The sequence below is a fragment of the Temnothorax longispinosus genome, chromosome 3 (assembly GCF_030848805.1).
Source record: "Temnothorax longispinosus isolate EJ_2023e chromosome 3, Tlon_JGU_v1, whole genome shotgun sequence".
NCBI classification, from domain to species: Eukaryota; Metazoa; Arthropoda; class Insecta; order Hymenoptera; family Formicidae; genus Temnothorax; species Temnothorax longispinosus.
Window position 1 is genome coordinate 23,843,427 of NC_092360.1, and position 27,073 is coordinate 23,870,499.

Here is a 27,073-nt window from a genome sequence, read left to right on the forward strand (position 1 = left end):
TATAATAACATAAAACTTGATAATTTTCAAGTATATATAAAAGCATAATAAATAAAAAGTATAGAAATAACGCCTAAAAGAAAAATCTATATCGTCTTACATTTTATAACCCTTTTTTTATTAACATAGATTTTAATACTATAAAAATTAATTTTATTTATTCTTTTTTTCATTTCATAATTGAAAGTACACATATGGTATGTTTATTTTTATTCTTTTACATTTGTGCAACAGGTTTTAAACCCAATAAACTAAAGCATTTCTCTAGAACAAGCGCAGTAGCTTCCGCGAGCAAGAGACGCCCTATATTTACTTTTACAATTTCACCAGATTGATTCTTTTCCACGCAGTAGCATTTATCATAAAATTCCATAAACGCGCATGAAATCTCGTAACAAAACTCGCACAACGGATGCAAGTATAGGTCCTCGTTAATGCCAAGAATTATGTCGGGAAATTTTAACAGTACTTTGGCCAGTTTCCATTCTTTTTCGTGCTCCAACGAGATCGGAATTTCGTGCAAGCGCTGTCGCAATTCGTCCTTTGTGATATTCGCCGTTCTGGCGATAGAACGAATTCGAGTTAAAGCATACAATAAATAAACGGCTGTGTTGCCCTTATCTTCCAGCATTTTATCAAATGAAAATACATATTCGTGATTTCTATTGTGTAGTAAATCGGCATATTTTATGCAACCATATGCTACGGATTCTTGGGCTGCTCTTAGTTGGTCTTTGGACAATACCTTGTCGCGTTCTTTCTCTTTTAGTTTCTGCAGCGCTCTCTTCAAGCCTAAACAGCAGATTTTTGGAATTTTATTTTTAGAAATGAAATAAAAGAGATAACAACACCAAAGAATCAACACGTAATCTCGCTTGACGTACCTTCGTCCAACAACTCGCTAAGCTTTACAGTGTCACCGGACCTTGTTTTAAATTTCTTCTTGTCTTCACCCAAGACAACACCGAAGCCAACATGATCCATCCTGTGAAAGCTCTTCAAGATACCTGCTCTTTTGGCACAACTTTCTAACATTTGAAAATGCAAAGACTGACCAGCATCTGTCACATATATCAACTGTAAAATTATGGAGATTTTATTACAAGGTAATAATTTATTGAGATAAAATAGGAATGTGACGCTTATATAGTGTGCAACATGATACTTGCCCAATCTGCCCTTTCCTGTTCGACACGATGCTTAATAGCAGCCATGTCGGACGTATCATATGTAAAACCACCATCAGATTTTACTATAGTTAAAGGTATTCCACTACCATGTTTCTCTCCCCACATTACCTTCCGTCCATTATCTTCTTCGAGCATATTTTTTAATTCCAACTCTGCAACTATCGACTCCATATGCCTCTGATAAAATGATTCGCCTCTTTCTATTAATTTGATATCCAGTCGAGCATACACTTTTTCGAATTCTGTATCAAACATAAGAACAAAATTATTCAAGTACTTTGTTTCTTCCAAAATGAATACATATATAAACACAGCTGTGTTTGCCGCATTTACCTTGCCTAGATACATCACATATCATTTTCCATGCTTTTGTTATATCAGGCTCGAAAGCCTGCAATTTGACGACACACTCGTATGCACGTTTTTTGAATTCCTTATCTTCGTCAAATCTAGTCTTGGATTCTTTATAGAAGGTCTGTATGCGTACATAAATATATAAATAATTAGTATATTTATTTAGAAAATACTCGTCACACGTGTCATTAAATGTCACAGAATATGATTATAGAATATGATTAGTCACCTGAAGATCCTGGATTGGAGGAGCATGGGTTAAATAGTTGGGAAACTTGTCTTGAAGATGCGCTATCAACATACCAAACTGTGTACCCCAGTCGCCTACATGATTGAGCCTCAACACATCATGTCCCAAGTATTCCAACAGTCTTGCGATACTGTCTCCGATTATCGTGGATCTCAAGTGTCCCACGTGCATTTCCTTAGCAATGTTAGGACTAGAAAAATCTACAATTACCCTTTTCTTCTTAACATATGGAGGGAGAACTTGGCCAGCCCATAACCAACTGCGCAAAACGGATTGTCCAAATTCACGTTTTAGATATACATTTATGAATCCTGCACCAGCTATTTCATATTTCTCGACAACGGAAAATACTTTTAGCTTGGACATAATTTCTTTAGCAACGTCACGTGGAGTTTGTTTGGTACCTGTAATAATAATAATAATAATAAATAAAAGTAAATTAAACGTGTATAATGTAATTATTTTATAATTATTTTATAATTTTATGAGTATTTATAATTCAGTACACTGTTGATAGATACAGGGTGTTAAAAAATTAAACTGACAAACTTTGATGGAAAAGAGAAGACTTAAAAATAAACATTTGTTTGTGCTATTTCTCTCTCCGACGTTTAGTTTTAATACTACTACGCTATATGAAATGGGAGTAAAACTTGGACTATAAACAAACATATACAAGTGGAAAAATCAATGTGTATTTTAATCTTGAACAAAAGATGTAACAAGTATAATATATAAAAGTGAGATTCACTCTTTTTACAATAAATGCTCAAAACGTCCTCCATTAACTTCAATACAAAGACGACATTTACAAACATTGAAAATCTCATACGCTCAAAGAGTGCAAGGATGTTTTGAATCTGCCAAGTTTTCATACATATCCCAAACATGAGAGAGTTGTGAGAGTCAAGTCTTGGCTAGATTTTTTTTCTTATGAATACACATCAAAACTCTTATTTATTACGAGACTCCCATTGAAATGGGAGCAGACGTGGGCTGGATAACTGCTGCGGCAGATCAGATTCAAAACAGAGCGTCCCCTCTTCGAACGTGTGAGAGACAGCAGAAATGCTTTGACGATATCATCTTTGTATTGAAATTAATAAAAGAATTTTTGAGCATTAAGAGTGAATCTCACTTTTATATACTTGTTACATCTTTTGTTCAAGATTAAAATACACGTTGATTGTTCCACTTGTATATGTTTGTTTATAGTCCAAGTTTTACTCCTCCATTTCATACCACGTAGTATTAAAACTAAACGTCGGAGAAAAAAATATTTTCAAGTTTTTTTTTCCTTCAAAGTTGGTTGGTTTAATTTTTCAACACGCACTCAAGTGCCAAAAAAAAACTGAGACAGTTGCTTCCATTCCCCCCGGGGCATGTCACCATACTTGTGCATTTAATAGTATCTTGGTATCTTTTACAATAAAAGTACTTGTATAGGTAAATGTCTTTACAATTGTCACATGTTGCTAATCAGATAAAAAGGAGCTAGATAGGTTTCCAAATTTTTCTGGCACTAGAGTATATATGGATAGTTTTAACGAATAAAATACTGAAAAAATATTTTTAGGTAACCAACTTTTACCAAAACTACTCAGTTGTTGTGCCAAAGGCATAGCACTGTTACACTGATAATCCCCGAATTTGGGATTAGAGCTAGTAGTCACTATTACTGGTGGATCCGCTATGTCGGGATAAGCAGCACCGATAGCTTTATGAAAGACTGCGCAGAGATTATCTTTTATACTTGATGTATCTGCAGCTCCAAATAGCTCCATTCTATCGTCTAGTTTGTTCCTTTGCATTTCCACAGTCTACAAAAAATTATTACGAAAAATAAACATACGCTAAATGAAAAAAAAAACCTTTTATTAAAAACTCTCTTGCAATAATAACGTTAAGGTTCTACGCTGTTAAAAGTCTATACCCTTTTGAGTATTGTTATCCTGTGCGTCAACTTGGCGTTCTCCTGCTGCAACTTTTCGAACTCCTCCTTAGTTATATCGCTCGGAACGTCAGTCGCGATGCTCCGTTGCAGCGACTCGAGTTGCAGCTTTAGACCGAGTATTTCTCTCTCCTGCAATATTGGATTTGAATGGCATGTGAGTCATATAACCTAACCTCGTAACTATCCGGATTATCGAATCATCACAGATTGACACAGATTTCTAACACAGCGCGGTACAGATATGAAGAATCACGCGCTAAAGAAGTTTACCGCTATAGCCGCACGTTCGTTAAACAAATCCATATCCTTTTTCGACATCATTCCAATGTTTCTTCACCTTTCAAGAGGCCCCGTCGACAACGTGGTCAGTCAGGGTCAGTTCGTCAGTTTGAAAGAGACAACACGACAACACCATACAGGCATACATCAATGAGATAGAGATAGGCAACTCGTATCTCGTATCATCACCTGAAAAGCATGATGTATGATTATTTGTTAAAAATGTAACTTTACATGATAGATTTTTACGATATTAATAAAACTCTTTTATATATATATTGTATACTGTGCGTACAATATTAAAATTTACGTGCGTATTTTCGATTAATCAACGCTTTTATTAAAACCATCCATTTGACCCACGTAGTGTCACATGGTACTATTGGTACTACGGGAGTACTACGGACCGCGACCGAAGCACGGGATCATGGGACTGATTTCGGGACGATTGGCGTCTGCAGGCGTCACAACTTATTTATTAATTGGTATACATATGTATTGTATAGAGTAAAGAGTAACCTTTATTAATTTTGCATTATTTACTGCGATATCTATCACGATATATCGTACACGTATAGCATTATTATCGATTCAGCGCTCGGGTATTAATAATTTGTGAAAAAACGTCGTAATCATAAGCGAGCGTATAGTATTTGATATTCGTGGAAAATTCGTGATCGCGAAGTTGAGAGCGAGACGCGTAGCAACACTTGGCTTTGGCAGTTGGCGCGACAAGTTTCCCGCGCGGGGGATGACGCGTCTCCGCCATATTGATGACGTTCTTCTTCATTTCCAGATTCCAGATCGCGGCGCGGCGGACGGCGGACGGCGGACGGCGGACGGCGGACGGCGGACCGCGGACGGACGGCGCGGAACGAGTGCGGAGTGGCGTCGCGAGAGTTTTGTTTAATTGGTAAGTGTAACCTTTATTAATCTTGCCTGAATTATTTAACGCAGCACCTATCGCGTTATAGTATCGATTCAGCGCTTGGGTGTAGTTATTTCTCAAAATCAAGTATTTTGCGGTACTTGTTCGGTCGCAGGCGCGTCGCACGGACACGCGCGGACGATCGTATTTTATTCCATCTATCGCGAATATCGCGGATATTTACTATAAAAATATTAATATATGCCTATTCGCTATAAGAAGCATGTAAATAAGTGGCAATCATACTGAAAGGCGAGCATGCAATATATTTGCTACTCAAAGTACAGAAATTGTATAATCGCAAAGTTAAGAGCGAGATGCGTATAAGTAACGCCGCGCCGCGCCGCGGCGAGATTTTCGGTGCGAAAAGTTGATCGCGCGCGGGAGACGAAGCGCCTCCGCCATGTTACGTACGCTCCCCTTCATTTCTAGATCGCGACGGGCACGAGACGGATCGGCTAGGGCTGCGGAACGAGTGGCGTCGCGAGAGTTGTTTAATAGTTTAATTGGTAAGTATAACCTTTATTAATCTATGCATGCATTATTTACTGTAGTATTTATCGAGTAGTATACATTCAGCGCTCGGGTGTAGATATTTCTAAAAAAAAAAAAACGTATTTCGCGATACTTGTTCGGCCGAAGGTGCGTTAATTGCGCGGACAATCGCGAAAGTGACGCCGCGGCATTTTCGGTGCGAGAAGTTGATCGCGCGAAAGTGCCTTATTCGTCTTATCACATATGTTAATTACGCTCCCTTTTCATTTCCAGATCGCGACGGGCACGGAGACGGATCGGCTAGGGCTGCGGAACGAGTGGTAAGAAGGAGTTGGAAAATATTGCACATAAATATTGCACTGAGAAAAATAATATTCATCTAGATTGCTATTTATTTAAAAAATATATATATATACATATATATATTAATTTAAAATTAAATTTCTTTGTTAACAGGAAACGTAATATAAACAATGATAATTATTTTTAAAAACGTTCTCTGTTCTGCAATAATTTATATATGATCTCACATTTCATTATTTTGTTTTATTTGTTATAAAATCAGTTGTTCACGTATTAGATGGATAAGCTATAGAGCATTATGTATAAAAAAATTGGCGCTGTATAAAAATTTAATATAATATCGTTATACAATACAGTATGGAGCATTCCATGCCAAATTGACCTGGGTTTTACCCTCGACCTCTCGCGGATTTGGTCGGCGATTTTTTATGTTTATGTTACAACTCTAAAATGCACTCGGATTTTTTTTATATTTTTTTTTATAAAATTGATTTATTTATATTTTACATATATAAATATGTTGCACTAATTCTTTTTGTAAAAAAGAAATCTGTAGAAAAGCTTCGTATTTTTAAAATGTCAACATTTTATTTTCAATGTAACATTCTTTCTTATTCTTTTTTCATTTATTTCAGCAACTTTAATGTAACCAAGAATCAATTATTTCCATAATTCTTTTTTTATATCTAATTTTTATCTGTGATTATTTATCTTTATTAATTGTAAGATATAACTCTAGATTCAAGTATTTTTTTTCTATTGTCTGACATTTATTGTCTAGGAAAGAAAACCTTTTACTCTTTGACATACTTTTAAAGTTAAAAGATTCAATATTTTTATTAATTATTTTGAGCTCCGTTTTAATTTGTGAACCTTATATTTGTACGTTAATTACAAATAACCTAATTAAACCTTATATTTGTATGTTACAGAACCATCACAGCTGATAATATGTAGCTGACATTTCCACACTCCATGAGGGAGCTGACAACTCGAGAGGACAGCCTGAGAGGAGGAGGAGACCTGCCAGGAAGAGGCATCGGGCGCCAGCGGAACAACTTTGCGGTAAATATTTTTTTTATTTTGTACAAGAGTAAATTTTTTTGTTTTTAAGCCTTTTTATTTTACCATGATTTAGAAATAATAGTTAGAAAAAAAGGAGTGATTTAATTTTATAATAAATCAATTTTATAAAAATTGATTCTTGTAAATATTTAAATAAATATTTAATTTTAAATAATGAATACAAAGTTTGATGCCATAGGAATTATGTTTTAAAACATTGAGTTTTTTAAACACACTATTTTAATATGAATTTTATATTTGTATGTTACAGAATCAACGTAGCAACGTGGCAGATATAATTCCGCTGTTGCGCATCGGTGTCGGTGAGTGATTTTATTTATTGAGGTAATGAATGATGGGAATATACGCTCTTTGCGCGCGTCATGTAACGAAAATTTCTGAATTAAATTAAAACAACTCCATTATATATGTATAATAACTCGCTTTAGACGATCCATAACTTTTAAAGTCTAACAATAAGTCTAAACTTTTAAAGTAAACTTCAAGATAGAGTAGACAATATCCAAAAATCTATCGTGTAAACACTACAAACGAACAAAAGTTCTGGAAGAGATATGTAAATGTATTATTTTAATGTATACGATAATTCTCTATTCTACATGTAAAATGGAATACTTGATGTAGATTACATGTTATTGCAGACACGTGAGACTTTATTAGAAACAATTTAATTTTGCAAAAAAGAGCATTATTTGAAAATATATATATATATATATATATATATATATATACTGTGCTAAAAAAAATTAGGGGATCACTTTTTGTCAGTAAATTTTTTCCCATTTTTAAACTGTAAATACTCAGCGAATAATTAATGTAAAAAAAGTTTAAAGAAAGGTTTTAGAGGGAAAACTCTCTACTATAAGGTACTTTTGTGCAATTTTTATTCAGGTTAATACTCAAAGGCGTGGTCAGCTTTGAATAAAGATATATTTGAGATATCCAAAATCTTGAAATTTGCAGTCTTCCACTGCCTAACAAAAAAATTGGCTAACATAATCATTATACCATCCCGGCGGCATCGTGCTAAAATCGTAAAAAGCAGGGGTTACTTTAAATTGCGATATCTCGCTAAATAATCGGCGTAGGACAAAGTTTCTTTTTTCATTTAAAAGGGCAAAGTCCGTACTTTGAGATGGTATTAATGATTATGTTTGCCAATTGTTTTGTTAGGCGGTGGAAGACTACAAATTTCAAGATTTTGGATATCTCAAATAGATTCTTATTCAAAACTGACCGCATGCCTTTGAGTATGAACCTGAGTGAAAATTGAACAAAAGCATCTTATAGTAGAGTTTTTCTGTAAAACCTTTTTTAAAACTTTTTCTTACGTTAATTATTCGCTGAGTAGTTACAGTTTAAAAATGGGCAAAAATTTACTGACAAAAAGTGATTTCCTAATTTTTTTTAGCACAGTATATATAGGAGAGTAATAGTAAACGGCAAAAATGTAATAAAAACGCAGCCTCTTTTTTTATATCAATCATTTATTTTCTCCATACAAATTATAAACATGTTTTTCAAATACTGTACATATACTGAGTTCTATTATATTTTTAAACTTCTAATTTAATGATATATCATTTTATTTATTTATTTATTTATTTATTTTTCATTTACTCGTTAAAACAACTACTTTGATCCTCATTTCGTTTCATTTATGATAATAATATACAGGTAGATCCTTTTGTTTCTTTTTTTTCTCTCCGATCAATATTTTTTTTTACAATCAAGCTCAATTCTTTGATATGGCAGTTCCAGGATATGAATAAATAGAATTTTAAAGGGATGTAAATTTCTGAGAGTTTGCCGAATTAGCAGACCGATTGCATGTTGCGGTCAATACTTTCATAGAGATAAGATTCGATTTAATTGGATTGGAGATGAATATACGTTTTAAAGCATAAATAAGAATATTCTGCTTTATAAATAAGCAAAGAGTAAGTAAAATATATTGTATAATTCATGAGTAATCATATCGTTTTTTAATTTTTGTCAGTAAATATTTGGTTTATAGACGTATAGCTGTTTAGCAATATATGTATACGTACTAACTTAGATGAATAAAAATGTGGTAAATTAATAAACATTAGACGTCTATTGTTGTATCAAAGTACTGCATCCATAAGAAACTAATAGGTCTCTATGAAAATATTAAGAATTTTTTGCATACATTAATTTCGAAACGTGGAACTGGATTCATAACGAGCCGCAAGCAAAACAGTTTCTCTCTTCTTACTACTAGTAAGAAGAGAATACTACATACAAAAATGTAGCTGTTGGAACTTGAACAATTTCTCATGGTCTTCATGTAAATATATACAAAGATATTTAACAAATCTGAGTCAATCGATCGATATCGTATGTTATTGTGTACAGTGCACGAGTTCTCTTAATTTTTCTCTTTTCCTTAGTCTACTTCTGCATTTTGTATCTTATCGGGCTTCGATTTTCGATATCATCATTATAGAGTGAGAGAGTACTATTTTCCATCTTCACAGAAGACATAGATAAATATATATTTTTATAATCTTTCCTTATAAATGTAATTCGCTTACTTTAAAATCATTACGCGTAAATGTCAATAGTATTAGTGTCGGTGCTGCTTTTTCTCAATTTCATAGTCGTTCCACCTATTTTCAAATTTTCACACAAAATAAAAATCTACATGACCGAACCGAATTTCTGTGAGTATTCTTCAAAGATATTGCATAATAATTTTAAAAACAATAATTCATTACTAAGCAATTCGATATGTAACCACGAGACGTTGTCTTGTTCATTATAAATATGTATTAATAATTGTATGCGTATAATGAGAACATTACCTGTTATATTTATTGAAATTACTGCAAATGCAAAGTAGAAAATATTGTTTTCGACAGTTATTAACGATAGTTATGAAAAGTATTACAAAAAAAAAAAACTCATTCGTATATAGCATGGCCGTGGTTACAATTCCAGTTTGATGTGCAAATTATTTTGCTAAATCACAATTTATATACTGATGAAAGATATAAGTAATAAAAAAAAACGATATGATACGATGAATTACTAGCTAGTATCCATTTGAAAGAAATACTATTGCAAAAAAATTACTTTCGAAAGTCGTACTTACAAATGGACATATTACTGAAAAGTATTATAGAGAGTCACTCTCTTATTATGTGTATTTTTCTTTATGTTTTTAACCCTTTTACTTATGAGAGTTACTTTCAAATAGACACCAAGCTTATATGAAAAAAAGAAAAAACGGTAACAATGAGTAAAACATATAAAAGCTGCCAGTTAAAAAACCACATTCACATATCGATTAAACATAAATTCCTTTCTACTCCAGTCAACCCATATAGTAAATTCACTTCTCACCCCCAATAAAAAGCGACATATTTCTGACTAAAAGAGATCAAAATACATTGCCACTTGTTTCGTAAAAGTTAATTAAAGTAAGAATACGGTAAATAATATTATCTTATTAAAATATACACGATCTTTTCTTGCTTACATTAATATTTACTGCTCGATAGGCAAGTCCTATTCCGGAAACACACGACAGATTGAATTAAAAAATAAGTAAAAACTTCCTGTGCAATTATTACACATAATAGGATATATATATATATATATATATATATATATATATATATATATATATATAGGAGAGATGCGATGAAATGAAGTCAACTGCAAGATATGGTCCTCTACTCGTTTAAACAATTGCCACTAAGTTGATAAAAAATCTCTGTATGTAAGTTCTCTATGGTCCATGTATGTTTAACATGTAAATTATATTATTAAGTACGAAACATTTTTTTGCAAAGGGCTATTGAATCCCCTTATATCAGTGCTTTGAAAAATATCTTTAACTTACAGAGATTTGGAGAGTGATATTGAAATCAGACGATCGAATAATGTATCGTAACTTGAATATCGACGCTTTATATGCCACTATGAAATCGTCTTTCCCAAGACTGATTTCAATATACTCCTGATAAAAAATGCCAAGATCGGGTTTCGGAGTAATCAAAGTCCCTATCACATAGTTATAACTTATGACAATGACCTTTTATCTATATAATCGATATATATCGACCTGGTATATCGCTTTGTAAATGTAGAAAGATAAAAACAAACAAAGTACGCTAAGTAAGAAAAATCATTCATCAGTAAGAACTATAGAAAATGATCTTAGAATACAAAGTAAGGCGATTATAAGAAATACAAACACATCCCTTTAACCTAAGTGTCGCTGTCTAATCAGAGTGGGTTTGCGCATATTAGCAAGTGCGCTTTGAACAATTAAATTTAAAAAATATTATATATAAGAATAATCATTCTTCTATTGAACGTTAATAATTACTGTAGCGTAGATTCTCAGAGTGATAAGAATTTTTGCACGAGACAAAAAGCAGTTTATATGACAAAGCTTAAAGAAACGCATGTTGATGTACGATATTTTAATACAACTTTTTCCTTTGCTTCTGACTTAATTCTGATAAACAATATATCATTGCATTTCATGTTACATAAAAAAAAATCATAATGGCATACCTCTCGGTCAAATCTCCATTTCTTTTAAAACTTAGAAATCACTTAGATAACTTTATACACGATCATTTATAACAATGTAAATTGTAATCATTGCATTAATATTTAACATATATATTCTTATATGTAATATATGTATATATCTGTGTGTGGATGTTTTCTGTCTCGAGTCTCTATAATATATCGTCTAATTTAATAATAAAACTATAATACTAAATCAAATGTTGGGGGTACCATGCCTTTCCGAGATCAGAGTCTGTTTCTTTGTTTTCTCTTTTTTTTTTGTTTTTGTTGCATGCTTCTACCACTTTATGCAATTTTATACCAAAATTTATTGTCAATTTTAAATTAATTCATTATAATATATCCTCTTTATTAAAATCGATCCTCTTTATTAAGATTAATCGACGAGTTTATTGGGACGCCGATTATACGGGACGATGATTATAATCATAAAATATATATATATATGAGAAATTGTTTAATTTCTATTTTACTATAAAATTTACAACTGTGTGATATCTTGAAGACATTGTTCGACACAAATGCAAGAATTTCTTTTTACACCGTGTCACATACTTATATATTGACCCAATAAGCTACTAAAAGTATAAACTTTGAATCAAACTCAAGCTCGGGCTGGCCAGTACTTTATCATATATGTGTACATATGTGTGTAGAGTCCTTGTTAAGGAGTTTCACGGAAAACGTTCGCAATACATTCCGTTTATTTTATTTTACATTACAAAACATTCGAGTTAAAACACACGAAGATACAAATTAGATTTTTCGGGGTATTTATAATATTTTTATTATACAATACTTAGAATTTCTCATCTTTAATTTAATCCCTTAGCATGCACAGCCGGTTCGTAATCAGTTGAAATATCGCGATTCTTTTATTCTCTGATATCTCTCTACAACTAATTCTTCAAAATATTATAGAAAAACGTATTTTTTTATCAAATTCAAATTTATGAAGTTAGCATGTTGCATAACAAAAGATTTGCATACAAAAAAATTTAAATACAAAAAAAAAAAGAAAGAAGGAACGTATGCAATGCAATATTTTAATTCATCCGGATTGTATGTGTGGACGATGTTTTATTACAACACCTATTATTCACCCGATACTTTTATATCTGTTTATAGAATAATTTTCATAATATTATCGACCGAATATTTTCCATCGAAACTCACCTATGGACGCGAAAATATTTCTGTACAAGTGTAAGCATGTTTACACTCACATATTCACGCAACATATCGCAATCAAATTCCTCTATTCTAAACTTTCTTTTATTCTAAATCAGCTGGTTTTCTCTAAACTGAATTTCTTTTTTTTTCTTTTTTTTTTATACTGCTGCTTGTTGCTTTTTCCATTATTCATATTTGTTATGATGTCATATTCAATAGATAACAAAAATATACAATAAGAAATGAATAAAAAGAGCGCAAATCAACATTTCCAATATGTTTGTATTCTTTAGAATAAAAATGGGAACTAAAGGGAAGATTAGAGGAAATGCTTGACCCCAATACCTTAAGAATAGAGGAACTTGGCTATATGTGTATATTGTATTTTCACAATGTAATCGTGTGTGTGTCTATACGTGTATGGGTGATCTTTATGTGATGGTAGGCACTGATGGGGGTGGATGGCTGCATGGCGAGCAGGTTCAAGCAGGCTAGTCTTGGACCAATCTGTATATGTGATGCTGAGCACCGTGTTCAGATGTCGATACTTCGAACACATATGCCGTACACAATAATGTTTCCTGCGTATCCCTGTTCGTGACAACCTGTGAAAAAGAAAAAGACACGAATCAAAAACATACTTTTCTACAACAATATGTTAAACCGGACGGGCAAGTTTAAAATTAATAGACGGGCCCAAAATATAATTTAAAAAAATAAATTAAACAACTTTTAGTTGACTTGGCATTTCAAATGACTTGAATCATCTATTCGAGAATTAACATAAACAAGTACATGTAACATATATTACATATATGAGAATTGATACACATGACATAATATCGTCAACGCACCTGGAGAATAGTGAAATTTTCGAGAACGCTGTTCATCATGTACTTCTCTGGCAGGTGCTTCAGTTTGTGGATGAAATTAATCATATATTCGCACATAGGTGAACGGCTAATACGGTAAACGAACCTGCCATTCTCAAACCTGGCATATTCCGTCTCCACCTTCTCTACTACCTGCTTTCCGAAGGAGCATACTTTCGTCGAACACGTTATCGTCATGTTCTCGTTGCTCTCGTACCTATATCACAGTGCAAAATACACGTATAAATTTAATGTTGAACTAAAGTCGAGTACGCGAGAAGCAGACGTTACTCACTGGCTCGTGACGCCGTAGAATACTCCGCTTTCATCTTGGATGTTGCTATTGAGATCAGCCCAAAACTTAACGAGGAAGAAAGCCGCTTGCGGTCCTTTATCGTAAAGTTCTTTCAGACCGCCCTTCTTTTCCGGGAATTTGTCGTATATCTGTTTAACGTCGACCGCTTCCAACAGCGGATCGGCGTAGGTCGCGGAACCTCCTATATGGACGAACAGGTGTTTGTGGTACTGAAAGAAAAAGAACGTCACGTGCGTAAACGAGACAATCCTGAATCGACAATCGTATACATGTACGACATCGTTAACTCTATCCGAGAAACTAACCATCTATGACAGATGATCTATTCGACACTTTTTGCACACAAATATACACGCATGATATTAGACTTTATGTTTTAGCGCTGGAATTTTTTACATCAAATCTTTTGTCCAAATGATGAAATGATTTACTCGCTGGTGTGATGTGAAGAGTAATGTACATATAGAGACACAAATAGACAAATACAACAACTATAATATTAGATTTTACTGATAATTACATGTTTTGGCGCTGGTTTCTGATATCAAATCTTTTGTATAAATGATGAAACAATTTAGATATACTTAATCGTTTTCGAGAATTAATATCTCACAGAGAATTAATTCTCACAACATTTTTTCATCAGACACGTCAATAAAATATGAGCATGCCGCATTTTATCTTTAAAAAAAAATTTCTCAAAGATATACGATGCTTTTGCAGCAGTTTTACGTATATAAAGGCCTACACATGAATTATTTCAAAATCAAAGGAGGCGGTTTACGTCGAGTCCCAACTGGCCATTTATTAATATTCTAATATTGAAATACACAACGTTTCGACCATGGTTCGTGGTCCTTATCAAGTGTAAACTACACTGTTGGAAAATTTGTGATAAATACAATATAAATCACATGTCCCAAACGGTCCACTCAAATTTTTGTGTAAATTTAACATAATATGGATTTGTTAATAAATGGTAACACCGATACTATGTTAAAATATTTCAACAGAAAGGAAATGTAATTCTGATAGTAATTTGATGTTAATTATGTGTACAATTAACATAACTTTTATGTTGAAGTTAAGATTGCGAGATAAAATCAATTAACACTTTTTTTCTGTAAATTTTTATTCCCACTTCTGTTATAGAGTAAAATCAACATTCTTTTTCTGTAAATTTCAAAACATTTAATAAATACGTTCAAATTGTGTTACTTTAACATATTTATTAAATTATTTTAATAATTTTACATTTTTAATTTGTTCAGTTTAATTGACATAGCAGACGTATGTTAAATCTACACATGTATGTGTTGATTATTTTACACAAAAATTTTAACAAGGACCTTTAACAAAAAACTACAAAAATTTTCCAACAGTGTAACTTATAAATTTGTAATATGACTGTTCTACGAAACATCTTAATTAGAAAAACTGATAATAGAACGAAAATAATTCAAATTACGGATTTACATATTGCGTATGTCATCGAAGGTAAAAAAAAGCTTCTTGCAACGGTAACATTGTCTCAAAGAATCTATAGCGCAGTTTCGCGATTCGTTTCGATGAATGTACATACATAGAGCACAGAGAGAAACGATCAAGCCCAACTGACAGTCAATGGCAAACTGCATGGATATTATATTACTAAATCAGCCGGTTGGGTCGAATTAAACCGTCTCCTTTGTTAATTATTACTGCGGCGAAGAAAAAAAATTACCTCTGGTTTGTCTCGAAATCTTCGCAGCTTAATAAATCTTACGATGCTATACTTACAATCTCCTGTTCTCTTTGCTGCTCCATGTAGGCCGAAAACTCGACAAGCCTGAGCTTGTGGGTCGCGATGGCGCGTCCTTCCCATGGTGGTGCAGGCTGCGCTTGGACCAAATCACCGCTCGAGACCGCTGTCGCCGGTTTTCCGGTGTAGGCAGGCTGAGGGAAGGGTTTGACATCCTGGGACGTTCCTGGTTGTAGACCTGGCTGCCAAAATTGCTGAAAACATATCGCGAATTTAAATCTACGCAAAAACTGACGATTATGGATTAGCCAATTTCCACGCGCCTGACGTTTATTAATACGTTTATTATCAAGTTTATTAAAATAAGCTATCAAGTTTATTGCTATTTAATAAATAAATAAATAAATAATTGATTGCTTTAGTTATCAATTATAATAGAGTCAGATTTGTACAACAATACGATTGTCCTGTAATCGCATTACTCTTAACTATAAAAAAAAATAATAAATTGACGGTTGATAGTTGAGCAAAGAAATCAACGAATCCGTTTCTCTTAAACTATGGAAAAAATTTAAACTTGCATTTTTGAAATCTTTTCAAACAATTCGTTGCATTACGTAAGTCCTTATACTGTAACTGTTTCGATAAAAAAAAGTTTACAAAATTTTCCATAAAAAGCCATCGAGCCGTCGGGCGAGAAACGAACGATAGGAAACGAAATGAATGAACACAAATAAAAGAGAACAACAACAGCAATAACAACAAAAGGCTAATGATCGCGTTTTATGTTATGTAAAAAGAAAGAAAGAGAGATAGTTTGATAAGCCACAACGAACGTCGTTTTCCATTATGCAGATACGTCCAATGTAACGCATACATACGTAATCTGTATGTATACATGTCGTATGTATAGGTATGTGATGCCCAGGTGATACGTATGTACAAGATTAGAGCAATGGACAAATTCAACAATACACAACAAGGGCCCCCAGGGGCAGCGTAGCAGCAGAGAGCCAGGGAGGATGTCACTTTTGCAAGGGGTGGTTAGTTATCGACGCAAAAGCTTTCGCGTCAAGAAGAGAATTAAGAAAGTACGCGATTGATCATATGTACGAAAACAAATTTCTCCCTCTATTTTCCTCGTTCTTCTTTCATAACCAAATGTAAAAAAGAGCGCAAAGGAACAAAACATGACAGCGAAAAAGCGGAAAGCTTATATAATTAAAGAAATAAAGAGAACACTATTCACCGTCTCTAATCAGTTAATATTATTTTTTCCTCTTTTCTTCTTTGCACAAGACACAGGATGGAAGCAACACCGTTATATATAAGTCAGGCTAAAGATACGAAAGCAAACTTTTTGAATTTTAAACAAGTAACTGTCATTGTTCGCAAATGTATCGCTTTGTTTAAAAGTTTAAACATCACAAATATATTTCCGACTTGATTAACAGTGCTCACAAAAATTTAAATTATATAATACACTTGTTATATTATGTGCAGAAGCTAATGCTGAATACCCTTACCGAGATCAAACAGCTTATTTAATTGTGAATCCAGGTTGTTTCTATATTATATACATATAATAAATAATAAGTGCAACGTTGTTAAATTAGTGCCACTCGTTGCAATCTCTCTGGCGTAGTAACATTTTAATTACACGGTATTATCTGCAAGTCTCGTGAGACACAAAAAAATTTACAGGTCAGTCGACAAACCACACGGCATGGGCACTTGCCTTCGACAGGCGGATTAGCGGTTATCGAGCGAAGCGGTTAGGAACAGTCACGAACTTGAAAAGAAGAGGCCAAATTGGCAATATTACTAATAATAAAAGTAAAATTCCTATCCACAAAGACGACGAGACATTTTATGTCCTTTCTACGAAGCTTTCAATCTGTCGAGATATATCATATATATATATATTAGAGCGTGTCATTTTGGGGCAACTTTTTTTTTCACGAATAGCATATATACTTCCAGGAAGGTAAAATAAAAATTTTTAGCCCTTAATATTAATATTAACAGGTCGCTCCGCGCGATTTTTTATTTTTTATTTAGTAAGATAGAAAAAATTTTATAACTATCTAACAAACAGTACGACAGCATTGCGCCACATAGATTTTCTGTAGTAAATTTACCGCTCTACAAAAAAGATCTCTTATCATTTTTTCATAAATTCAACCGTTCAAAAGATATTCAAAGTTAAAGTTTGATAAATTTTATAAAACTTGTTTTTGCTTCTTATGAATTTTGTATCATATCGACTATCAAAAATTATGAAATACTCAATACATATTTTTGTAGAAAATTTAACGATCTACAAAAAAGGTCTCTTATGTTTTTTTCATAAATATAACCATTTAGACGTTTTAAAAACCTTAATATCGTCTAAATGGTTATATTTATGAAAAAAACATAAGAGACCTTTTTTGTAGATCGTTAAATTTTCTACAAAAATATGTATTGAGTATTTCATAATTTTTGATAGTCGACATGATACAAAATTCATAAAAAGCAAAAACAAGTTTTATAAAATTTATCAAACTTTAACTTTGAATATCTTTTGAACGGTTGAATTTATGAAAAAATGATAAGAGATCTTTTTTGTAGAGCGGTAAATTTACTACAGAAAATCTATGTGGCGCAATGCTGTCGTACTGTTTGTTGGATAGTTGTAAAATTTTTTCAATCTTACTAAATAAAAAATAAAAAATCGCGCGGAGCGACCTGTTAATATTAATATTAAGGGCTAAAAATTTTTATTTTACCTTCCTGGAAGTATATATGCTATTCGTGAAAAAAAAAGTTGCCCCAAAATGACACGCTCTAATATATACATATATGATGCATGATATCATATAAATCGAGATAAATCGGAAATGCTATTGTCCATTACTATTTAAAACTACATCACGTAATAGTCACTAATATGTCATAACAATTTTACTTTTTGCTTTATATTTAAAAAACCAATATTTCTCGTTTGCATAAATCCTCTCATCGTTAAATTCGATTCAACTTTTTTCATTAGGAAAATCTGTAAGGTTCCAAACTTGTAGTATTCCAAAATCATCTTTGAAAATTTTTTCAAGTTTCACCAAGAATTTTTGTATAAACACAATCTTTGATAATAATAACGGCGTCAGCTCGTCTTTAGCGCTTGATATATACAAAATATTATTAATATTATAATTGTAAAAAAAATCGATCCAAGAAACTTTTAAATATAGAGTCAATGCAACGATTATAAAAGCGGGAGAGATTGAGGCCGTTTGTTTTACGTAAAAGCACGTTGTCATGCAAAGTGCGCTGCACCCATCAGTAGTGTGATGTAGTAACTTAATTAATTCGCATTTTATAGAGTCTCGTCGTCTCACCCTATAAAGCTCGTTGGCTCTTTTGAAGAGAAAGGCCGATAAAGAAAAAAAAATGTCTCAAGGGGTTCTCCGAGATCAGGACTTACCGCTCCGGGATAGGAGACAGGGGTGGAAGCATGAAGGGCAAGGGGCCCCACGAGGGCGGGGGGCATCTTGTTGTGTATCGCGCTTCCAGCTGATACTATTTGGGCGCTTGACATGCTCGACATTGTCTGGAGCGCCTTCTCCTTGGCGGCATGATCCTGACAAATTTCCAGACCGATATTATATAATCACCACGCACGGCCGGACGGCACACAGTATCATATTATCGATATTTGATATCCTCTTTCTCACGTCTAAGCACTACGACGAGAGAAATCATCGAGGCTAGATAGACTGTAGAGTGTATAGTACAGGGTGGTGCGTTAACACAAGTGCGTTAACACGTATTCTAGCAGCCTCGGCAGAACAATCTTTAAACCCAGACAGCACGTACGTGCTGTCATCCCGATTTTGGACATGGTGCTGTCTGGGAAATCTTTTAACGACGTCGGAGCAACGTTCTCCATCGAAAATATTTCAACAAGAACCAAATTTTTTAATATTCAAATTTTTGTACGTACATCTTTGTAATTAAACTGCGAATACACATGCGCGTTAAATTCTAAGAAAGCAGAATTTATCTGAATTGAATTTTTTTGAACGACAAGTTTTTACACGTATATCAAGTTAAGAATGCTAGGCTGTGGTGTCTTGACAAATTAATTGAGGACAAATCGACTTTAACGTGCTAAAAGAATTATCCGTTCATGTATAAAGTATTATATAGACACAATTAATATAATAGATGTGTATTGCGCGTTTCTTATAAAAATATAAAATGCTGATATACGTAAGACGCATGAGTTGTACAAGTGTTCAATATGAAACGTGAGACGTAGATCAATCTTTTAGCATTTCTGAATCGCGGTACACATTTTTTTTTTTAATTATTCACTTCGTGGAAGAACAAATGCAATGTGGCTCGAAAAATCGAAAAATTCGAGACATCCGGGACTCGCGATATCAATCAACAGTCGACGGATAAATTCGTAACATTCTCAATGATGCGAATCAATTTACCGTTCCCGGACGCGTGATTACCAGCGTTCCTTTTTTCTCCCTGTCCCACTTTTCTCCCCCTCCCTCCTTTCCGATATTTTTTCCCCGATTCTCTCGTCCGTCGCGCATCGCGCCGCACGCGATGAAATCGATCGCGATCGCGCGGAGTTGATTGCAGAAACAACGGCAGCGATGGCGCGAGTCCGGTTGCAACAGAAATTCGCGGGAATTCGGCGCGCTTTTATCGGAAAGCCGTCGTTTTAATCAGCGCCCGACCGAAAATCGCTGACGAGGCGAACGAGAGATGGTTCGTTGCCGTGACGTTCGGAAAATTGCCATGCCCACCACCACCATCATCCGGTCCCGCACCGATTCACCCGTGCGCCCATTTGTCTCGCACTCGCACTCGCACTCTCTCTCTCTCTCTCTCTCTCTCTCTCTCTCTCTCTCTCTCTCTCTCTCTCTCTCTCTCTCTCTCTCTCTCTTTCTCATCCCATGGCCACGGGAGCACAGGGATTTTCAATTTCGTTCATAAATCCGTAATGGAGGAGTCACTACGAGTGCCGGTCGACCGGAATGAAGCGTCGCCCGCGTAACGATGCGAGCAATAAAGAATTTAGCCGACGGTGCGACCGAAAATCACGGGTTACATTTTGCTCTCCACGTTGTTTACGCCCCTCGCGTGTTCGCTTCGAAATACACGGGGGTGAGTTTCCCAATGAGCCGCCACCGCCGCGCCGCCGCGCGCCACCGCGCACCGTTCCTATTACCTACGGATTTTTCAATCAATTTGTAGGCGAATTTTGTTTAATGAACGTGTCGATGTGTATATATCGATAGTGTATTCCCAACTTGAAAATAGTGGAAAAGGGAAAACTCGCCCTTGGATTGCGCCTAGTAGCTACAAGTAGATGATAAAAATGTTGATCCTTAGTTACATATAAACTTTGCTTCGATAAAATTTTAATTCAAAACTGTGACATTTAAAAATTGTTGTTATACTTGAAGGAAAGCATTGTATCTTTAACTTGTAAAACATCAACTATTATAGTATGACAAAAGTAAATAAACAAGCAATAAATTACAACAAGTCCACAAGAAAGTCCCAGTAAAAGGATACGTCCAACGTTTCAATAAACTAAAATAGATTTAATTTTAGATTGAATTTTTTTTACTGCACGATACTTGCCGGCACGTAATGGCTCAACAAATAGATTGTAGGTCAAGTATGAAATAGAAAAATTATTAAAGCAAAAAAGGTAATATAATCGCTGTATAATCACGTTGTACAATTTTGATACACGAGCAACTCTTTTGCTGCAACTGATTATTTTTTAACATACTGATTAACAAAACTTGACGCATATAAAGCACGTGATTAATGGACAAATCTCTTCTAACGTTTGTTTACAAAATTCTTTGTAATTATCGGATTATTGGACAGCTGTAATGTAAATAGAAATATGCGGTATGTGTCATTTAAATTTCCCTGTACTTTCACCGATACGTCGCTTATTAAAATGAAACGATTCTTAATTTTCGTGAGGCGCGAGGTTTACAAGAGATTTGGGGACGGTGGCCACAAGCTATAATGCATATTCATTACGCACGTTTCGGAATCCGTACCAGATAATTTCCGCATGATATGTATCTCTTTTTTTTTATTTCCATCACAGCAATCCCGGATACGATATTTGATTCGCCTTTTCACAAAAATGACATGGCATCGCAAAGTGTGCGTTTCAAAACCATCGCATGTTCTTCCAATAAAAGATTACGTAGCTTCTATTCGGAATAGTGAATACTTGTATCCTTGCAACGTAATCGACGCGACATCAGAGCGAATCGGTAGATTAATCGGCGCGTAAAGTCGATTTACAATTACGGCCGTGCACGACGTTCGCCGGGTAGAATGTAATTTTTTATGAATGTTGGATGACATCGATTACCCGAGAAAAAGTCCATTTCACTGCGCGGGCCGTTGTTCACGTTTGTGCGAGGCGCGCGCTGAATTTGCAGCGGAAAATCAATTCGGTTAATTGAGAGGGTGCAGTCCGTGTCGTTTTTTTTAATTTTCACCCTTCGTCCCATACGTCGCCCCCTGCCTCTCTCTCCCTTTTCCATTTTCTCCCTCCCTTGCTCTCTTTCCCTCTCTCTCTCTCTCTCTCTCTCTCTCTCTCTCACTCACTCACTCACTCACTCACTCACTCACTCTCTGTGTCCATCTCTCTCTCGCCCTTCATCTCTCGAATACACGCCAGGAATGCAGAGGATTGGGCGGGTAACGGGGTTGGACATGTTTATCGACATTCTGAAACGCTCGCCCGTTTTTGGGCACCCTCCCTTCTCCCACAACTCCCTTCTACCGCTACACCCCCGCCCCGTTATCGGAAGTACGTTTACACCGCAACAATTAATTACGCCGTAATGCCTGGTGCAATTATTTCCAAAATAGATAAAACGGCGAACAATCTCGATAGACGGTGATAGTTGGTGATGTAATATCGTTTGACAGTATGTAAAATGTGTAACACAAAAGCTAAATCGAGTCCACGCGAAATGTAATACGCGTCTTAATATTAATATGAAAAAAAATAATAAAATGTGCCGCGGGAAAAAAAAGACAAATTAAAATTATAGACGTATCGGAAAAAATCGCAATCGGAAAATTTAATATTTTCAGCATAAGATCGACGGTAAAATAAAAGTTTTAAGGTACTCTCTTAAATTCTGTTTCTTATTTGTTCTACCATTTGGGGGAATGCATGGATACGTATCATCAGGTGAATCGTTTTAAAATTCGCAACAAGTGTAATCATGTCCAAAAATTAAAAAAGAAAATGCTGTTCTATTTTTACCTTCATATAACAAATCTATTGTTAAAATCAAATATCCTATATAATTCAAAAAAAGCCAGTAAAATTTTTTCTAATAGGATTTTCCACGGCTTACCGGATTTTAATTAATTTCAGATCACGTATGTTCCAACGAGATAAACACGTTCTTCTAAATTAATACTACCTTGTTTAAAATATATGAAAGCAAGGAGCACATGATTTGTGTAAGACGATACTGGTGCGTGTGAAATACGAACGCCGTTCGCGAAATTCTTTTCCTTCCTGGTCGAATAAATCGCGCGGTTCGTGGCCGCAGGCGGGGTAGCAACACTAGCAACCCCTTCTTTCTGAGCAACAAGCAACAAGCAATAGTCGCGGCGCGGCGCGGCATTTACCCTACCTGAAATACGAAAACCAGAAAATTACGTCACGGTGGACCGTACACCACCCTCCCACGGCTGCTACTTTCCTGAATAATGTTCACGGTATGCAGCCACTGCAGTTGCAGTCGCTGCAGCTGCGGCTGACCGTGCTTAAAAACGGAAACCCGCGCAAGTATTTCATAAATGGCATCGTGGTACGGAACCGCGCGCGCGGAAACAGACGACATCTTATTACGCGAAAGTCGTGCGCGCGCGCGCGAGCGTAATTAAAATTGCTCGAGGAACGCCGGTGTTTTTTCCGCACTCTTTGGGACCTCCAAGAGCCGAGGCGCAATAGTAGAATATAAAAATGACACAACGCGGAAAAATAAAAACATTATAAATACATTATACGCTAACGTACTCGTGCAAGACAGTATCATGGATATGGAATGTTTTAGGCAGATTTTAATAAAAGATACAATTATGAAAGAATGCTGATAAGCATAACATCATTTATTGCAATCACGTGCCTCTAAAGCTCGACATAAAACTCAAAGTTCTTAATAAAAAGTTCAAGTTTTGTTAGCTTCTTTTGTCTATCCTTGAAACATATATAATTGATGAAACGTTTCATTTCTAATCGGTTACCTATACTTAAAAAACAATTATAGTGCTTTGATATTCTTTCATTTGTCATGAAAAAGGACTGCGCTATCTCCGAAAAGGTTTTGAACATGTTACGACAGCTTCGAGTCGCAGGATCCTTCATTGACGTTTGCTTCATTGAATTATATCAATATCGAAAAAACGAGTAATACATTTACGCGATAATTAATTAATTACGTCTATCACGTAACCCCTTGGGGATAGTGGAAGAAGATGGGTATAAACGCTATTGGTAAATTATATTTAACGATCCGACTATATATTTGGTAATAACAACCTAGATTGCGCGGAATATCCGAAAAAATTTTCCATTTATCGTTGTCGATTAAATGGCAGTTTTTTTTCTTCGAACGAGAGTTTTTGCCGGAGCGCTGCATGCAATCGCGCACGGTTAATTTACACGCTCCGCTTTTGTTTTTCCTCTCTTTTCTATTCCGAATATTGACCGATCCTGTATAAACAATACTCTATTTCTCTCTATCTCTCCCCTCACTCCCCAACCTCTCGCTCTCTTTCGTGTCTTCTGTCTCCCGTTATTTCACCGCCCATCGGGGCGAAATAGAGGTACCAGTGGTACCACCGCGTGCTGCACCGCCATGCTTTGATTTATTAACCAGCGCGCAATTGTTCGCGAATCGCTTTAATAATTCAGCTGTTGATTAAACGGGCTGGGTTCATTTTTACGCGTGATTTATCCCGCGGCAATGCTCCTCTCGATATGTGTGTCCCTCGATATATGTGTTTCGCCCTCTCATTGAAAATGATTCCGCAACGGCCATCGCCCGCTAATGCTCGCACATGGCCGATCGCGCGTTAATATCATCGCTACTCTATGCTCTCCGAGGCAACATTGTGCGAAACGCGAAATACAGCAGAATTCTGATTATCCCAATGCTAAACATTTCGTTTTAGTATTCAATTTACCTATTTGTAAAAGATACATATTGTTTGGTGAAGAAACGCGCGCAAGTTTTTTATATGCATCAGAATTCTCAGATGCCAAATGTGTATTTTATTGAAAATAAAATGTCGTGAGACAAAAGAAATCAACATGTAGAGGAAAGAATATTTTGACATTAAACGATGAAAAATCATTACACATATATGTATATGTAATATACATAATATATAATCAAATTAGATTCCTTCCATACAATATATATGCACACATCGTTCTTCTAATGATATATTTTATTCTCTATTATTTCCAAGACTTGCAAAAGAATACAAACAACAATCTAATCGTGCGTCTTCCTTCAGTGAACGTCTTTGTTTCATTTCATTAATGGAATATTACTTGATAAATGACAGTATAAAAACAAACATAAAAAAATTATATTCATCAGTATTTAACAAATAATATAAAAATAATATTAAAGAAACGTATAATTGTTCGATTATATGTACGACCATCATTCCTCTAATAAATTCGGTTGATCGAATTTTCGGTATATTAGCTGCACCAGTTCAGAGAGAACGAAAAATCCACCGCATGTGAGATTCAAATATCAATTCCACGTGCCAAGTATCGCGTTTATATATACGACACGTGCAATATTTTATTTAATATATTATCAAATGACACGACGTGTCATCGAGTATTGCAGTATTGTTAAACGAATAATTGTACAATAGCGTTTATTTCGCATTTCATTATTACAATAATGTGTCATGTTAAGCCGCTATTGTCGTACAGTTAATTTTGGTAGTCGCAGCACATCGCATTTAGACAAATAAACAAAATTTATATCGGTTTGAATAAATTTAACGATCCCACCACGAAAGAGGCAAAAAACGCAATCGAGATGCACTACATTGCTATATAGGTGGGGCTCAATGTGGCGTTGAAAAACATTTGAAAAAAAAGAAAAAAAAAAGGGAAAAAAACCGACAATAAACGTAAAAAAAAAAAACTGTAGAACGTGCGATTGGGAGACATACTATATAAACCGGATATACTCACCACTTTGAGTTTTGCCTGTATTTCCCGGAGTTTTCTTCTCGCGAGAACCTGTATATGCGAAGATACTTGCTTTCGCGTTCTCGTTTTACCGGTCCTCAATTTAATATAACGAGCGATCAACTCGTTGCGACCTGCAACACGACAAATTATGCGTATAAAGATCAGTATTCTTAATCTCAATAGACCGTAATAAATGTCGTTAGTAAAACAACGCATGTAACCAGACGCGTATAATCAGAGACATTTAAATCAGATGATGATCATCCTATTAATAATCTAATCATGATTCGCCAAATATTAATTAAAGGTAAACATGATTTATATATATCTCAAATATTTCCTTAAAGGTTGTGACAAACGACTCGAAAAATTTCATAAAATCAATCCTTTTATAATTAACGGTAATTAAGGACGTGTATAGAGTTGAGTGAGCCTTCGCAGAACGCGCTATCTCGGTATATGCTTCTCATCTTTCCAAATAGTTGTACGAAAAATCTGGACACTTTACATAAATTTAAATTTCCTTGTCGGGAACGGAAACAAACAATCGCGATATCCGCAGAAGCATCGAGATCGATCCTGGGAAATGCAAGTTCCGTGACGAAGATTGCATTCTCGCGAGCCTCGAATACGAGAATTCCCTCTAGAATTGACGAAAACCAGACGAGACGGATTCAAACAAACCCTCGAGCAAATTGCTCGAAATAGGCTTTAAGAGCTGCCTCGCAGAAGCGCCAGATAAAATGCGCTTTTATACGAGCCAAGCGTCAGCGTATTTAATTCAAGCGATTGCATTTTTAATTAGGGACACGATAAATCTTATTAAGCCTTATCCACGAGTTTTTCTCCGATTTTTTTATCATATTTAAAAATATAATATCGATATTTAAGGGTATCTTTACATAAATTACATCGAGTCAATGATCTGTCCGTCAGAACAAATAGTGTAAAATTATCACTCTGCGGTCAGAGTAATTTATGTATACTAATACCTTGTTTGAGTTTTATTCACATTTACATATACAATGTTTCTTTAACTTGACGCGGAATATTTATATTGTATATTATATAAAAAAAAACTGATAATTTAAGATTAAAGATCTTAAAATAGAATAAAGCGTAAACATTTATATATAAATGTCACGTACCACTTTTTAAATCGTTATGAACAATTATGTGCAGTTGTACGGAATAAATATTTTACGCCATCGTGGCCGATAACGCATATTATCTCGATATCGTGCGGATGACTCGCTAAACAGCGAG

The 27,073-nt window shown here is 34.7% G+C and overlaps 3 protein-coding genes across 10 annotated transcripts in view; 1 reads left to right on the forward strand and 2 right to left on the reverse strand.

The window, feature by feature from the left end:
• Positions 1-180: 180 nt before the first annotated feature.
• Positions 181-4,161, reverse strand: Argrs (arginine--tRNA ligase-like protein). Of its 3 annotated transcripts, none has more exons than XM_071772366.1 (8): positions 4,019-4,161; positions 3,728-3,877; positions 3,386-3,614; positions 1,774-2,198; positions 1,524-1,665; positions 1,170-1,432; positions 885-1,077; positions 181-792 (listed from the first exon to the last, which is right to left on the reverse strand). In XM_071772366.1, the coding sequence occupies exons 1-8, from the start codon at positions 4,067-4,069 to the stop codon at positions 218-220; spliced, it is 2,028 nt and encodes a 675-aa protein (XP_071628467.1). In that variant the 5' UTR covers positions 4,070-4,161; the 3' UTR covers positions 181-217. The 3 variants fall into 3 exon arrangements, with proteins under 3 accessions (XP_071628467.1, XP_071628465.1, XP_071628468.1); XM_071772364.1 differs by having other exon boundaries at positions 3,380-3,614; XM_071772367.1 differs by having other exon boundaries at positions 3,380-3,614; positions 4,086-4,151.
• Positions 4,162-4,853: 692 nt separating this feature from the next.
• The window catches only part of LOC139810695 (uncharacterized), a 163,103-nt gene continuing 140,883 nt past the window's right edge, over positions 4,854-27,073 (forward strand). Inside the window, exons 1-6 of one of the 2 annotated variants that reach the window (XR_011731463.1) lie at positions 4,854-4,940; positions 5,388-5,464; positions 5,724-5,770; positions 6,686-6,818; positions 7,090-7,141; positions 15,583-15,718. Coding sequence is in view for 1 of the 2 variants with exons in the window: in XM_071774467.1 (XP_071630568.1) it covers positions 6,729-6,818; positions 7,090-7,141 (142 nt within the window). In the remaining variant the exon portion in view is untranslated. Of the gene's footprint in view, positions 4,941-5,387; positions 5,465-5,723; positions 5,771-6,685; positions 6,819-7,089; positions 7,142-15,582; positions 15,719-27,073 lie in introns of those variants that run through there. The other variant, XM_071774467.1, reaches the window with a different exon arrangement.
• Scalloped (TEA domain transcription factor 1 homolog scalloped) overlaps positions 8,525-27,073 on the reverse strand; it is a 166,016-nt gene continuing 147,467 nt past the window's right edge. For 4 of the 5 annotated variants that reach the window (XM_071774455.1, XM_071774457.1, XM_071774459.1 and 1 more), the window contains 6 exons: positions 25,808-25,938; positions 18,980-19,135; positions 15,552-15,767; positions 13,752-13,981; positions 13,439-13,673; positions 8,525-13,189 (listed from right to left, as the gene is read on the reverse strand). In XM_071774455.1, coding sequence (XP_071630556.1) covers positions 13,076-13,189; positions 13,439-13,673; positions 13,752-13,981; positions 15,552-15,767; positions 18,980-19,135; positions 25,808-25,938 — 1,082 coding nt within the window. In that variant the 3' untranslated portion in view covers positions 8,525-13,075. The remainder of the gene's footprint in view (positions 13,190-13,438; positions 13,674-13,751; positions 13,982-15,551; positions 15,768-18,979; positions 19,136-25,807; positions 25,939-27,073) is intronic. The other variant, XM_071774456.1, reaches the window with a different exon arrangement.

Coding starts and splice junctions, on each gene's coding strand:
- Argrs (XM_071772364.1), bottom strand. CDS start 4,069: ATGATGTCGAAAAAGGATATGGATTTGTTTAACGAACGTGCGGCTATA. Junction 3,878..4,018: donor ACGAACGTGCGGCTATAGCG/GTAAACTTCTTT, acceptor CCAATATTGCAG/GAGAGAGAAATACTCGGTCT. Junction 3,615..3,727: donor GGATAACAATACTCAAAAGG/GTATAGACTTTT, acceptor AATTTTTTGTAG/ACTGTGGAAATGCAAAGGAA.